Source organism: Electrophorus electricus, chromosome 25 (assembly GCF_041902795.1).
Source record: "Electrophorus electricus isolate QZ-2024a chromosome 25, ASM4190279v1, whole genome shotgun sequence".
Lineage (NCBI taxonomy): Eukaryota > Metazoa > Chordata > Actinopteri > Gymnotiformes > Gymnotidae > Electrophorus > Electrophorus electricus.
This window is the reverse complement of record NC_137521.1, coordinates 4,511,359-4,526,068: the sequence shown is the minus strand read 5'-3', so window position 1 is coordinate 4,526,068 and position 14,710 is coordinate 4,511,359. Positions and strand designations below refer to the sequence as shown.

Below are 14,710 nucleotides of genomic sequence, written 5' to 3'. Positions count from 1 at the left end.
TTCCAACCCTGACATTAAAATAATGAACCTGCATGTTCATTAAGTTATTTATTTTTCTCATTTTCTTGGGACTTCTGTGTTTGTTTGCTGAAAATTAATTGTAACAAGTCTGTGTAGTATAGAACCTGTGTCTCTTTCCACGTTCTCCTTGTGGTCACACAAACACAATATACATCCGAACATTCTGCTTAGTGCTATAGGATATTAAGGTACATTTATTCTTTGTTCGATGTTTTATTTTAAAGTATTATTTATGATTTCACTTAAGGGTATTTGACAGGTGAAGTTGATATGAAGAATACCTCTTAAGAAGGCTCACTGACGTAACTGAACACTGCTGAACAACATAATTCTATAATTGCTGTTAAAGCAACAACAAACTAAGGACGCAAAATGGAAGCTGTTACTACGGATGTACTGACATTACCCATTCAGTATACATGTGTGTAAGATCTCAAATTTCATTGCAATTTGCCACGGTGCTAATATTCAGAATTACTTTAAATATGAATTGAAATAGGCTCTGAATAAATGAATGGAGACACAATTTACACAGAAGAAAAGAAAATCCGACATCGCACAATGCTAGTCGGTTGATCTGAACAAGTTGCGGTATAAATAACGCTCGAAACTGATGGCGTCATTTAGGTGTTCGGTTATTGACAGTTTTGCATTTTAATTAATTCGATGTATATTCGGCTATTTAATCAAATTTTAAAATATGCTCTATGTGTTACATAGTTGTCAACGTGAGCTTTACATGTTTTCAGCTCGCAAAGGATTTTTTCCTTTACCACGGCAATCTGAATAATATCGACCAGACTTTGCCTAAGGGGCGTGGACACGAGGTACAGATTGCGTGAAGCTGGTGTCGCGCATGCGTGCGACATTCAAGTCACCAACTACCGGGCCAACATGGAGAGAAAAGGTGATCTCTTCTAAGATTATGCGTACATGTTGTTGACGTTTGGCCTTTGATTGCTTATATATGTAGCAGACTAAATGATGTACGACTCGAACTCGTCAGATTTTCTATTTGTCTCGTAAAATATAATTTACATCACGAGTACTTCGAAAGCTGCATGCACTTCAGCGCTACATAACGTCACACAAGGGTTAAGGTTAGCTAGCTAGCTAAGAGGGTGCTAACTAGGTTAGCTAGGTAAGATAGCCAGGCAGCCAACAACCGAGGTTATATACTATAGCTACCAACAACAGAGTTAGCATTTAGCCAGCTTATCATTAATAGTTATTAACGTTTGCTATTAATATTTACAGCATGCGTGTACCCGTTTATTCCTAACCTTTTTTTTAATGCATGTTAAAATACAATTATAGCTAATTGCGAGCTAGCCGCACAAATACTGAGTGCTAACTAGCTAGTAAACTAACGTTATCCAAGACCTTCTTGTTCTCTTACCATGCGTGGAAACCTCAGGAATCGTATCGTACCGTATCAGTCAGTCACATGAGTTAACTAGGTTGGGAAACGTAGCTAACTATCGATATCTATGTCTCTAGCTAGCTATATGTGGAAACAAGTGCACTGTTTACATACAAAAGAGTTCCGTCTAAGATAGTTAACGTAAGATAGCTAGGTTGGATAGCATAGACGTTCACTCTAAAATAAAACAAATGTGTGGTTTTTGTCAGTGCTTTAATTAATTGAAGTATTTGTGTTACGTTGAGTATTCTGTTCTTTTCTAAAATAATTCTCTTCCCCTCCTAACAGTTCTCGCTCTACAGGCGAGGAAGAAAAGATCGAAAGCCAAGAAGTCAGTCAAGAAGTGAGTTTTTCTTTTGGGAGATTTTAGATTCCGTTCAGTGTCTAGAGAAAGAGGAAAAGATGGCGCATATATCCTATAGTAGACCAACCACAATACAGAGTAATGAAGAGTATACGTAATTTCATCCTTATATTTTTATTGACTTAGTTTAAAGTTTGAATTGGGGACCTAAAAATACCTAAAGCGTCAGGACCCTCACTGACAAAGGCATCCCATTCTGGGTGTCTGAGACACCATACACATGTAAATCTGTGGATAATTTCTAAATCCACTAGTTTATAAAACAGAGTATGTCAAGGGAAGAAAAGAAGCCTTGAGTATTTTTCCCCACCCCGTTTCTTCTCTGCACAGCAAGATCAACTAAAGGATAGATGAATGTCAAGAACAATACTGAATCAAAGGGATTTTCTGAGAGGATAATAAGTAACTTGAATCAATGTGCAGTTAATGTACTAGGATTCTATCTAGTTGTTTGACTGGCATATTTGATTTCATTGTATTATTTAAAACCATTGACAGCTAAAATATTCTCCATCCTCATTCTATAAACTTGTTTCACAAGTAGTGTCTGTTTTTATGGTGTTATGGAGACTTATACAGGTTTGTCCTTGTTGTTGATAATATTAGTACTATATCTGCTCTGTACTGTGTTGGCATATTAAAATTGCTGCTAGCAGTTACTTATTAGTTTCTGCCTTGCATTTGATTTGGCAATACATTTAACAAGCTCCAAAAGAATAGACCTGGCTGTGGTGGAATATTGTATATTGTATTGTTAATTTTCTTAACAATATTTTATATATTTATTGAATTTTTATGCTTCAAAGGGATAGTGGTGATTAACCATGGGCACCTTTTCCAGCTTCCCTCAGGGTTGTCTTCTTTAATACAGCACTCAATGGGGGTATTTGATGGGGATACAAAATCATCCAGTACATTTTATTTGGGGTAGTTTAGCAATGTGTGTGATGTCGTTTGACTGTACATGCCTCTAGAAATATAATTAAAACCTTAATTCCCTTGGTCTGATGATTTAGCTCAAAGTTTAATTCTGATTAGGTGTTTTGCAAGGTTGTGATATTTTTTTGCCACATCACACAGCCATGGTGGTCTTACAGAATCTCAAAAGTTAAACTTGAAAAAGATTGTCACAGACACTAGGGCAGTGCTTTAGTGTTTTAGTAAAGACCTTTAATCTTTAGCAATGACCTTTTTGTTCTCTAGGCCCCCTCAGCCCCCGAGAGGCGTGTCTCATCAGCATCCACCGGCAGAGCCCCAGCAGCAGGAACCTGATGAGGAGATCTTGGGCTCTGATGATGAAGAGCAGGAAGACCCCAATGACTACTGCAAAGGTGAGCACCAGCACCCACTTTAACTTTGGTACAGTATATTATGACCCTCATGGTATTTGCTTATTCACTGCATGTGTCTAATATTGCTATAGAAGTCAACTTGCTTATGAGAGAGATGAATTATGGCAAGTGTGGAAGCTTTAATTAGACTAGGCCATTAGGAGTAGTGCTTGGCACATTCACTTATGCAGAAACTAATTGGTCTGCCTTTTTAAAATTTATTTATTTATTTATAATCTAAGTTGCCTTTTTTGTCTGCCTAGGTGGCTACCACCATGTGAAGATAGGAGACCTCTATAATGGGAAGTATCATGTGATCCGTAAGCTGGGTTGGGGTCATTTCTCCACAGTGTGGCTCGCCTGGGACATCCAGTAAGTTCTGACTTTGGTTAAACAGAGTAGTTCATCTCAATCCCCCCAATGATTGGGGGGGGGGCCCCGCCCTTCATTCTTTCTTCATTGTATTTTTTTTTTCTCCCTTTCTCATTCTCCAGAGGAAAACGGTTTGTGGCAATGAAAGTGGTGAAGAGTGCAGAGCACTATACTGAGACAGCCCTGGATGAAATTAAGCTGTTAAGATCTGTAAGTGCTGGACCGACTCCGACTCTCATAAGCTGCCTGCAAAGTGATACACTGTTCTATCTGACACAGTCTCTGATGCACACGACCTTTACAGCAGTTCTGTCCACAGTGACGCTGCAAATGAGACTTGTGTGCTATAAGCTATAATGCAGTGCATGCATTTTGCAGTTATATTCTCTCTCTAATTTAGTTTGTGTGTATAACTCATATTTTTGTATTCCTTTCTCTATGAAACATATTGTTTAATCATGTTTATCTAATTTAGTCATGTTTGTGTACAGTCTTACATTTTTGTTGGATCCTCCTCATTTTACATTATATATGTGTGAATGCATGTGTGTGCTCTTTCTGTGTGCAGGTTAGAAACACGGACCCTGGTGATCCAAACAGAGAGATGGTGGTTCAGCTGTTGGATGACTTTAAAATCTCAGGGATCAATGGAACTCGTATCCTCTCCCATAACCCACATGGTGGGGTCTGGGGGTTTGGGTGGGTGGGGCTGTAGGGGGTCAGTTCAGGTGTGTTTCTTCAAAAGTGTTTAGGAATGCTTGCACAGGTGTTGGAGACCAGGCTGAATTCAGTGTCTTTCTGGCTGCAAGGCATTTGTTCCTTTTTTTTTTTTTTTTTCTTTTTTAAAAAGATATTTTACATTCCTACATGCCCTAGCACAACCATACAACCTTACCAGAGCAAGCTGTGTCCTCTTAATTTTTTTGCACTAATTAGAGTGGATTATTTATTGCGTGTTCGCCCATTTAATTCCGACTGCTTCTATCACTGATATTTGTATGATGAGTGTTCTTAACCTTAATTTGAATTCCCAGATGTGTGCATGGTATTTGAAGTTCTAGGACACCATTTACTTAAATGGATTATCAAATCCAATTATCAAGGGTTACCCCTGCCATGTGTGAAGAGCATCATTCGACAGGTAACACTACCCTGTCTTGCCCCACAGTTTCGTTGAGCATAGTGATTAACACGCAGTACTGATTGGTCACAGCTATAATAGCTGCAAATTAATTTGTTTACTAATATATGTAATTTGTTAGTAGTTTTTTACCAGGCTGATTATAAAAGTGAAGATGAAACTAAAATGTTTTACCAAATGAACAAGTTTATTGACCTCTGACCCTGCCTGATGAATCCACATGTCATGCCTTTTTTTGTGATTTCTAATGTTCTAGTGTTATCTGAATGACAGCACAGTTGTAGAAATGAAATGCCACTTTTGTTTTACACACACAGGTTCTGCAGGGCCTTGACTACTTGCATACAAAGTGTAAAATCATTCATACAGACATTAAGCCAGAGAACATACTGATGAGTGTAGATGAGGCGTATGTGAGGAGGCTGGCAGCTGAAGCCACCGAGTGGCAAAAAGCAGGAGCGCCCCCTCCCTCTGGATCAGCAGGTTTTTACTCTCTTGCCCTGTCTCACTGACCTCGCACATGCTCTCTCTCCCTCACTTACTCTTGCTTGCTCTCTCACCGACTTCACTCCTCTCTCGAGCACACAATCTCTGCTCTCTATCAAATTTACTGTTTTTAGACACATGTGGGCAGATTTTTTCTCAGTGTAACACCCATTTTCACCAGCTTTATTTTCCTCTGATAAAACCAGTTTTAATGGCATATTCTAGACATGCGTGAACATGCTCTTTTAATGTGCTTGTTGTGAACTCTTTACTGTTTATTTTCACTATACATGCTGACATTCTGACAGTCCCCTATGCTCTCCAGCACAGCCAGTCTGATTACTTTGTTTGTGTCTACAGCGTGGCATTTGGGTGACAGTGGAATCTGTGATGTGTGTCTTGTAGCAGTCTCTCTCTTCTTTTTGTGCTGATTTATCCCTTTCCCCTGTATGTGTTTCAGTGAGCACGGCACCAGCACCTAAACAAGTAAGTCAGCCTGTAGTTTCAGAAGCAGTTATAAACTCACGACTCAGCAGCCTGAGCATTTTTTTTTTTACTCATAACTGATAAAAGCCTCAGCAAAAACATTTCTCTCAAAAATGCTTCGGGCATCTTCTGGCTTCATACAGTGGCTCTGCACTATTGCTCTGTTTACCATAGCTAGCAAGAACACCTGTGCGTTTGTTTTTCGTGCTAGGCACCCAAAATGTCAAAAAACAAAAAGAAGAAGCTGAAGAAGAAGCAGAAGCGTCAAGCAGAGTTGCTGGAGAAGTGCATCCTGGACCTGGAGGAGATGGCCAAGGGACCCGAGGTTGGGCAGGACGAGGAGGAGGAGGAGGAGGAGGACCCACAGTCCCCCAAATCCCCTCTATATGCCCCTCTCAGACACACCTCGATTCAGGACTTTGCTGAAGAGGAAGTAATAGGTTGGTTTGTGTGAGCAACTAGATGTACTTCTTGTTTTATAACTAGAGTTTTGTGTAAAATCTGATGTTAATTTCCTAAACCCTTTGCTGAGAATCATTTTGTGCACACTGGTTGGTTTGAGGGCTAATGGTTTAGTTCTGGAAAGATAAGCTCTGTTATTGTGAAAAGTTTTGATCTCTTTCAGACTGGAATGAAGGTAGATGTCAAATGCTCTGAATTGGCTTGAATTTCTTAAGAAACCGCTTTTAAAATCTCCTGACTGGTGGATGGGTTGTCCAAGCAGCCATATTGCACTCCAGTGGTATACCAGCGTCTTTCCTCTCTGCCCAGACAACCCCAGAGCACGGCTGGCCTCGGATGCCTCAGCCGAGCTCAACTACAATGGCCACCTGCCTGACAGGCAGGCCCTAACCGAGGAAAATGGAGATGAAGATGACCGACAGAAGCAGGACCACCACAATGCTAACTCGGGACCCTCAGAGGAGCAATCCCAGAACCTCTATGAATACTGTAACGGGGCCTGCTCTCCTGGGCCAGGCCTGGACAACCACAGCAATGGAGAGGTGAAGGAAGAGGAAGAGCTGCAAGCCAGCCCAGTGATGGACAACCATGCCACAACACGGGAGAGCCTGAAAAATGGTTTGCCCACTTCATAAACGTGCTGTTTAGTGCTTTCTTTCTCTTTTGTCTTCATTCTCTTGACCTGAGCTTTGTGTATGTGTGCATGTATGTATATGCTTCAAACACCATAATTGTTTAATTGTCCCTGTGACCCCCTTAACAGCTAAATTATCGGCAGGGAACTTTCTGGTCAATCCTCTGGAACCACAAAATTCAGACAAGATCAAGGTCAAGATTGCTGATTTGGGCAATGCCTGCTGGGTGGTGAGAGGCTTTTTACCTTTCTGTTCATTGCCAGCTACATTTAATGTTTTGCCATGGCCATGGTCTTTCCTCTTTAAGATTAGCCTCTTGTGGGTGACTGTTCTCACATTGAAGCTGTCATTAGCCTCTTGAAGGGAATTGAAACAAAATTACTTTTGTCACATCTTAAAGGAGTTGTACCAGATTATAATGCCTGATAATGTAACATTGCGAAAAATCAGGAATCAAAGCACATTAATGTCCACCACAATAGTCATGGCCTTGTCTGCTCCATGTTGTTGAGAATGAATCCTCCACTTGGTTGATCTGAGCAAGGACCCATGAATTGACTGCTGTCTCCTGCAGCACAAACACTTTACCGAGGACATTCAGACGAGGCAGTATCGCTCCCTGGAGGTACTTATTGGAGCAGGTTACAGCACACCGGCTGACATATGGAGTACAGCTTGTATGGTGAGAGGTGCATTACTGTATACAGTGTAGCAGCAAAGGTTTATCCTAGCAGTTCAAGACAAAGAACTGCTGCATGTTTACTTTGTAATGCCCCATATTGACAGCAGTGACTTGGTTGTTTTTATACAAAGCTGTTTACATATTGTGTGAAATATGCAGCATCTAGTGTTTGTGCTTTGTCACTAAAGGGAGAGATGAGTCTGAAATGCTCATTATAGACAACTGGTTCTTTACAGGAGTACATGAAGGGTCAGCAGTTTTTTCTGGAAATTCTTTCTTATTGCATTCTCCCTCCCTCTCTGGTTCCTCCAATCCAGGCATTTGAGCTAGCAACGGGCGATTACTTGTTTGAACCCCACTCTGGTGAAGATTACTCCAGAGATGAAGGTAAAGCCATTTCTTCTCTATTGTTTTCACTTCCTCTTTCAGTTGAAACAACACATTGACATCTTTGTGGTGATATTAGATATTTTCAGCCGTTATATTGCTAAACGTGACTTCAGGCATGTTGTTAGGACAACGCCCATGTTGGCATAGCTTTAGTTGAGGGCTAGGATTAATGTTCTGAACCACACAGTCCATGCATGCCTACTGACGGATTCAGTTTGTGTACCTCTTTTGGCTTTACTGATCAATGAATCAAAACAGAATGCTTAATATAAACTGCAGTTTGCAGTCAAACACCTGTTTTCTAGTGCTAATGAACTGTGACCGCATCACACCTCTAACTCTGCTCTTCTTTGTTTCTATTTCAAGGCACATTATTTACTATAATATAAATTTAAATTATAATTTAATAGAAATGTTACTGGGCCTGTTTCCCCTCTGACAATCAAAGCTGCTTTTCTCAGAACAGATTTGAGCAAAAGTATCCACTTTCTCTGTCCACATTCTAGTTTGTTCGTCATGCTCAGTTCTCTCATCTCACCTGATTTTCCTGTTTCCCTCTTGATACACTTTGGATGTATTGATTATTGCTCCCTATAAAAATTTTAACCCAAATGAGGCAGCAATTTTTGTGTGTTTGTGTGTGTGTGTGTGTGTGTGTGTGTGTGTGTGTGTGTAGGTAGCCTTGTTTTTGCTCAGCATAGACTGCATCTGATCATCTGTCAGTTATCCTTACACTTATTCATAGCATGTGCAAAGAGGTTTTTCATCAGCATTTATGCATACCTCAGGATCTCAGTCACAGCCAGTAGTCTGGAGTTACTATTTACCATTCTGCTTTTATGATGCTTATTACTTCCTCTAATTCTTCTTCTGTATTTTGACTCACATATAGGGAAGCCAAAATGTTAGTTACATGATCAGTGAATTAGATCTGAGTTCATTGTTTTAGTGAAACTGTTGGTGCAAGTGGTGTGTTGCAATTTGTGCCAGGAATGAGATTTATTTGGGTGTTTATTCATTGAAATAAGGACAGCTAATGTAGTGCATGGCCTGTATGCTACAATGCAGCTGTCTCTCACAGCGCAAGCCTAACCTCTTTGTATCATATTACCTGTCATGTGTAGCATTGATTTAATCTCCTATGACACTGATCTCTCTCTCTCTCTTTCTTCCCCCTGCTCACTGTGTTTGTCAAGTCAAACTTCCTCTGTTATGCCTAAATTAAGATGCGTTTTTAAAGAATCAAACGTATTTGGAAATAAGACTAACGCACCTCGTCATACTCAACAAAGTGAATGACTGACTCATAGTTTGGTATTTTTCACCACGGTGGTTCAAAAAATTCCATCTCTGCAGGGCTATATCAGTAAAGCACAACATATTGTATTCAGCTAATTATGTAGCACTGCCTGTGATGACTCAGATGCAGTGCTATTGGTGCTTCTGGTTTGGGGTTTCTCATTCCTGACGTTTTGTTCCACTTGCTATGTTGATTCTCTATGTGAGGTTGCATAATTCTCCACCATTTAATTTTCCCAACTTGTGTGGCAGATTTTATTAGGGTGTGAAAAGGTTGCATGTCTGTCACGCGTTGACTTTTTCCTCTAGACCACATCATGCTGATCATTTGAACTTTTGAGTTGAATTCCATATCACTCTGGTCTGTGTGGGAAATTCTCACAGGAATACTTCAGCTGGAAAGGTACACGCTGGTGCTGGAACACCTCTGGCCTGGACCTTGAGGGCAAGCGTGACAGCATTTACAGCTTTTTCTCTGACGGCATGTTTCAGACGCAGACAAGCCTGTGTAACTCTTGGAGACATAACAAAATAGTGTAGACATCTTTTTACATTTAAGTTTCTAAAATCACCACAAATGCGTTGTGAATGTAATATGTCTTATAAATTTCTTCTTAAGCTGGTGAAACAACTGCTAAAAGTAATGTGCACGATCATGTTTCCAAATGGATACCACCAACAGTAAAGTCACAACTGTTATCAGCAGCACATTTGGAAAGGGAGCATGAGCACTGCAGTAGAGCAGATTTCAAGTTTACTGATTTCAAGTTGTCATCCAGCAAAACCCCCCCAAATGATACTGACTGGTGGCCATCTTCTAAAAGAATGTGAAATTTATGTCTTAGAAATGGTTAACTAGAAGACTGCACCCTGATACTGAAGCCTGTTTTGAACTGTGCTTTAAAGTTCTGCCTCTGGCAAGTGTTCAGAGGTTAAGATCTGGTAAGACACCAGAATAAAGGAACCAGTCTTGACTGCACACTGTCTGCTGTCAGAATTGAGCTACTTGCTTCTACTCCACTTTCCCTCTTGTCCCAGGGTGGATAATTGACCATAAACTGTTTGATCAATCTGCCGTTTGTTTCTTCCACCCCTTCCTCCCTCCTCTTTCCGACCCCTTCACAACACCCCCTTTTGTGTTGCTGTGCACAATGGCAGACCACATTGCTTTGATCATTGAGCTGCTGGGGATGGTCCCATGTAAACTTATAATGACGGGAAAATACTCCAAGGACTTCTTCACCAAAAAAGGTAATGCTGTCTTGTGATTTCCGTTTTGTAATGAAAGATTCTCAGTAGAGAGAAGAATTAAGACCATGGAAACTGATATTTTGGTATTAAGATTATGCAAGTGGTTCGTGTGTGTGTGTGAGGGAGAATTAAATAGGTTCACCAATACCTTCAGACAACTCACAACTCGGTGGCTTTAATAAATTTAATTTCTGGGAAGAGTGAAAGAGCAAAGTTTCCTCTAACCCTATGCACTCATGATGACGTGCTTTAGCCTGTGCTCAGTTACAAGTAAAGGGTGTGTGTGTGTGTGTGTGTGTGCGCGCACGCGAGAAACAACTAAAAGAATTGTTCTGTGAAAGATGGCTGTTTATTCGTACCATTTTCAGAGAGGATATTATCTGCTCTTTGTGCTCATGTACTCAGTTAAAAATCTTTTCTGTTAGGCTGCAACTAAAGCATTTCATTAATTTTGTGTCATGCAATACAGTGAATGAATTCTTACTTTAAAATAGCACTGCTTATAAAAAAACACTTTAGCTGAGTGCACTGACCTTTTGTTAGATATTCACATTGAATGATCTGTTCTCACATACCAAATTTACATGCTGTTCATAGCCATTTTCAGAGTGCACTGACTGTTGGTGTCTCGTAATCACACTTAATCCAGCTGAGATTTGTAAACACTGCTCCAAGTACTGTTGCACTTTATGATCGTTTCCATCAAACTATGTGAGTAGAGAACCCCAGGCATGTCATGTGCAGTCTCTTACTGCATTCTCTGCAGGTGACCTGAAACACATCACCAAACTAAAGCCATGGGGTCTGCTGGAAGTTCTGCTGGATAAATATGAGTGGTCACAAGAGGATGCCGAGGCCTTCACAGACTTTCTGCTCCCTATGCTGGAGCTCGTCCCTGAGAAACGAGCCACAGCTGCTGAATGTCTGCACCACCCCTGGCTTGCCCTCTAGTGATTTTGCCTAAGCCACTACACTGCTCCAAATTGTCCTCTACTTCCACAAAACGAATCTGCAATGTGTCACTTTCCAGGTTTAAGTGCATAACAGAATGCTACTTATTTGTTTTGTGTGGCTTATTCTGTTCACCTGTGGAATACTGTCTTGAATTATATTCCCTGAGGCAGAGATTCTTCCTCTCCTTTTTTTTGTCCTCTCCATCTTGATTTGTACAACGCATGAAAGAATTTTAGGGAACGTCATCTATAGTATTGAAACTGTGCTATGTTGAAAGGCCCATGTTCTTTTGCTAGGTCAATGCAAGACCACACCCAGTGGATCATTTTGTTAGATGTGTTTCCTAGATTTAGGAAGATACACATTTTGAGAGAGAAGGCTGTGTAAAAAGGAACTGTGTGAAGGCGGTGTAAATGGGTTTACATTAAGATTGTAGGAAATGAGTTTAACTGGTTTATAGTTTATTTCAGGAAATACCACATCACTGTGTAATTTTGTCTCAGTTACAAGCATCAGTCATTTTCTGTTTTTCTGTTTTTTTCCTTCTATGTGGTAAGGCATTTTTGGTCTGTCACAAGATTACACTTGAGAGGTTATTTGTTGTCTTGTTCAGTAGGAAATTATGTTCAAGAAGCTTCCACACAATGAAAATAACTTAAACACCACCAAAAGGGGCAAAATGTGAAAAAGATAATGTTTGTTTGTGTGTATATATATGTGTACCAAAGACTTTGCCTTGATCTGTATATTACAGCCATGTACAGTTTTTAAATAAATACTACTATTGTATATTAACTAAGATTATTTAGCTGGCCAGAAATGTTTTAATAAAGCGTTTGGAAGATGGGTGCAATTTCACTGCTTATATTATTTGATGTGCTGCATTTAACAGTTATCTTAGGATTCCTAGAATTTAGATGAATGTTGTATAAAATTAAGATTAGATTGTATAGGAATTTCCACATTTTAGCCTACATGCTAGATGTCAAGTAAGAATAAAACAAGGTAGTAATGGAGATTTTAACTAGTTCCGATGCTGAGTAAATTTGATAAATGTTTCCCAAAGTTTTTGGTAGAAAGACTGAATTCTAAATTGAACTTGTCTATCCATCTGCCTTTAGGGGTTGTGCCCAGTGATGTGTGGTTGCTCTTCTTGTTAATACTTGCCAAAGTCTTCTAGATTCATTAATTTCCTGTAACACATTAAATTGTTAGGGACAACCTTGAAATCTGAAACCTTATATTTAGTCTTACTTCATACATTCATACAACAGATTCTGAACATTGGAGTCAAGTGTAAATTTGGCAATGTCACACCATGCTCAAAGTGAAGTGCCAAATGTGGTGTGCATTTACTGTGTATGTGAGCTATGATTCTTACCTTCACCACTATCAACTTGGAAGTCATCAGGTAGCAGACTTTCTTGCCGGTTCCCCAGAGTGAAGGCAAGGAGTGACAGCATGAGTGCATCCAGGATACAAATGATTGCTAGGATATAAGCCCAGCGTATGGTGCAGTTCCCCAGGCTATATTTGGTCGTGCGTTCGCCGCACATGCGCTTCACCTCAGCAGAGTTCCATCCATCCGGGTAAATCATACAGCCCATCACCAACAGTACAGCTAGGGGACAGTGTACAGTGTTCTGTTTTTTTAAATTTCCATTAGAAATGTGAATTAAATGCAAAATGTTATTTTTAATTTATATTGTATCTGACATTTAAATTTGAAGCAAAAATTAAATTGTGAAACTTTCAGATGTAAAAGCAGTCTGAAATTTGGACCTGATTTGCATGCCTGAAGATATACTGCTACATGATTGAATTCAGAATTAAGTAAACATATTAATTTCCATGAAGAATTACATCTCTTGTTCAAATTTTACCTTGGTTTAGAAATAACATCTGGATAACATTGCAGGAAAAATACAACCGAAAATCGACCTCCACACATGCACATTGCTGCTTATTCCAGTACAGTAGCTGGCATTAAAATTATACAAGTTTGCTTAACTCTCATTGAAAATATTACCAAGCCAATATATCGAAACATTTGAAAATAAACTTAATGTTAACTCTGTTCAACGTTAGTTTTCTCCAACATTTATAGAACAAGGTTGGGGTTGGTTAATTCCAAAGAATCAATTAATTAGATGATGTTTGCCTGCTTTGTAATGTTTCCTAGTTTACAGCTAATTTCAAAATGGAGAATACTAATATCAGAGATAAATTACAATGGTACCTTTTACCTGATGCGGTTTGCATCCATCCACATATCTTGTAAACACTGCCAGTGCTGCAGAAAAAGAAAAGACTGAAACAAACCATTGTACCCACATTAAGCAGCATTGCAGTGCCTACAAAGAACATTGCAGTCTTGAAGGCCTCAGATGGAATTGATTTAAAATCGAGGATGCTCCCTTTGCAGACCAGTTCTGTAGTTATAGGGTTACCGATACAGTAGTAGAAGAGGCCGAAATATCCTGCCTGTGGAGTGTTAACACTGTCGCCGATCCAGTAGGGCTGAATGAAGACCACCACGTTGATAATGGAAAAGCATATGGTGAAAACTGCCCACAGAACACCGATGGCTCTAGAATTTCTCACATAGTTGGTATGGTAAATTTTGGCAGCCTCTTGAGCAGGAAGCATCTTTTCCATGCTGACAGTGATTTAGAACTATCCAAAAAAGTGAGAAAAATCCAACAGCTCTAACTGGCTAACAAAATTTCAACAAATTGAAATGACCCTCAATTTAACAAAGTGACTTGGCTCTAGTTGTTCTGAGTAAAAATTAATGTAAATTCCTTCAGCATTTCAGGGGAGTCCCACATGCAGTGTTTGTCAGTATTCAGCCTATTATCTTGAAGTCACGATATAAAAAATTCAGTCTAACAAGCATGAGAGAGATCCTTTTGTAGTTTTTTCCTCTTGAAGTCTGCTGTTTCAGTGCATAGGTAGTTGCAAGAGGCATAAGAGCTCTGTGTTCTTTACCATGTACTTATCAGTCAGTGAAGCACTGGTAATGGGATGTACGTCACCTGTTCTTTTGTGTCAGAAACAATATCCTAGCCAACAAAGGTGTCAGGATGTAAATTATGAATGGTTATGTGATCAGAAGAATAAGATGACTTATACCCATTGTATATCTGATTACTTCTACTCCAGTAAACTGTTTAGTCTTTGTTAGTTCAGGCCAAATGCTTAAAGTCACATAAGGGTTAGAGCAGCACTGAAGCATCGATGCCTAGACCTCTGCTATTCCTTCAAAAACAATCATATTGGATGTCTTCATAACAAACAAAATATTATATTTAATGAATCACTGACTATTTTCTTTTACATATAGCCTAATAATACATTAAAAGCTCTGTAATAATTTAAATATCTGGTTTACTGTTCAATATTTTTCAACA

At 39.5% G+C, this 14,710-nt stretch overlaps 2 protein-coding genes across 4 annotated transcripts; one reads left to right on the top strand and one right to left on the bottom strand.

The window, feature by feature from the left end:
* The first annotated feature begins 837 nt into the window (after window positions 1-837).
* srpk1a (SRSF protein kinase 1a) lies at window positions 838-12,145 on the top strand. Of its 2 annotated transcripts, none has more exons than XM_027030068.3 (16): window positions 838-928; window positions 1,733-1,787; window positions 3,012-3,139; window positions 3,403-3,511; window positions 3,634-3,721; window positions 4,080-4,167; window positions 4,546-4,652; window positions 4,970-5,135; window positions 5,599-5,624; window positions 5,836-6,064; window positions 6,396-6,704; window positions 6,865-6,950; window positions 7,296-7,403; window positions 7,721-7,790; window positions 10,251-10,343; window positions 11,110-12,145. In XM_027030068.3, exons 1-16 carry the CDS (start codon window positions 916-918, stop codon window positions 11,292-11,294), a joined length of 1,860 nt encoding a protein of 619 aa, XP_026885869.2. In that variant the 5' UTR covers window positions 838-915; the 3' UTR covers window positions 11,295-12,145. The 2 variants fall into 2 exon arrangements, with proteins under 2 accessions (XP_026885869.2, XP_026885868.2); XM_027030067.3 differs by having other exon boundaries at window positions 843-928; window positions 6,850-6,950.
* A 137-nt stretch (window positions 12,146-12,282) lies between these two features.
* Window positions 12,283-14,274, bottom strand: lhfpl5b (LHFPL tetraspan subfamily member 5b). 2 transcript variants are annotated; one of them, XM_081707280.1, is made up of 3 exons: window positions 13,544-14,274; window positions 12,679-12,918; window positions 12,283-12,490 (listed from the first exon to the last, which is right to left on the bottom strand). In XM_081707280.1, the coding sequence occupies exons 1-3, from the start codon at window positions 13,953-13,955 to the stop codon at window positions 12,483-12,485; spliced, it is 660 nt and encodes a 219-aa protein (XP_081563406.1). In that variant the 5' UTR covers window positions 13,956-14,274; the 3' UTR covers window positions 12,283-12,482. The 2 variants fall into 2 exon arrangements, with proteins under 2 accessions (XP_081563406.1, XP_026885870.2); XM_027030069.3 differs by having other exon boundaries at window positions 12,283-12,918.
* Between the last annotated feature and the right edge of the window lie 436 nt (window positions 14,275-14,710).

Excerpts from the sequence above, each read along its gene's own strand:
- lhfpl5b (XM_027030069.3), bottom strand. The coding sequence starts at position 13,955 with ATGGAAAAGATGCTTCCTGCTCAAGAGGCTGCCAAAATTTACCATACC. Across the intron at positions 12,919-13,543 it reads ATGGATGCAAACCGCATCAG|CTGTACTGTTGGTGATGGGC; the intron begins GTAAAAGGTACC and ends ACTGTCCCCTAG.
- srpk1a (XM_027030067.3), top strand. Across the intron at positions 6,951-7,295 it reads TGGGCAATGCCTGCTGGGTG|CACAAACACTTTACCGAGGA; the intron begins GTGAGAGGCTTT and ends TGTCTCCTGCAG. Across the intron at positions 10,344-11,109 it reads GGACTTCTTCACCAAAAAAG|GTGACCTGAAACACATCACC; the intron begins GTAATGCTGTCT and ends CATTCTCTGCAG.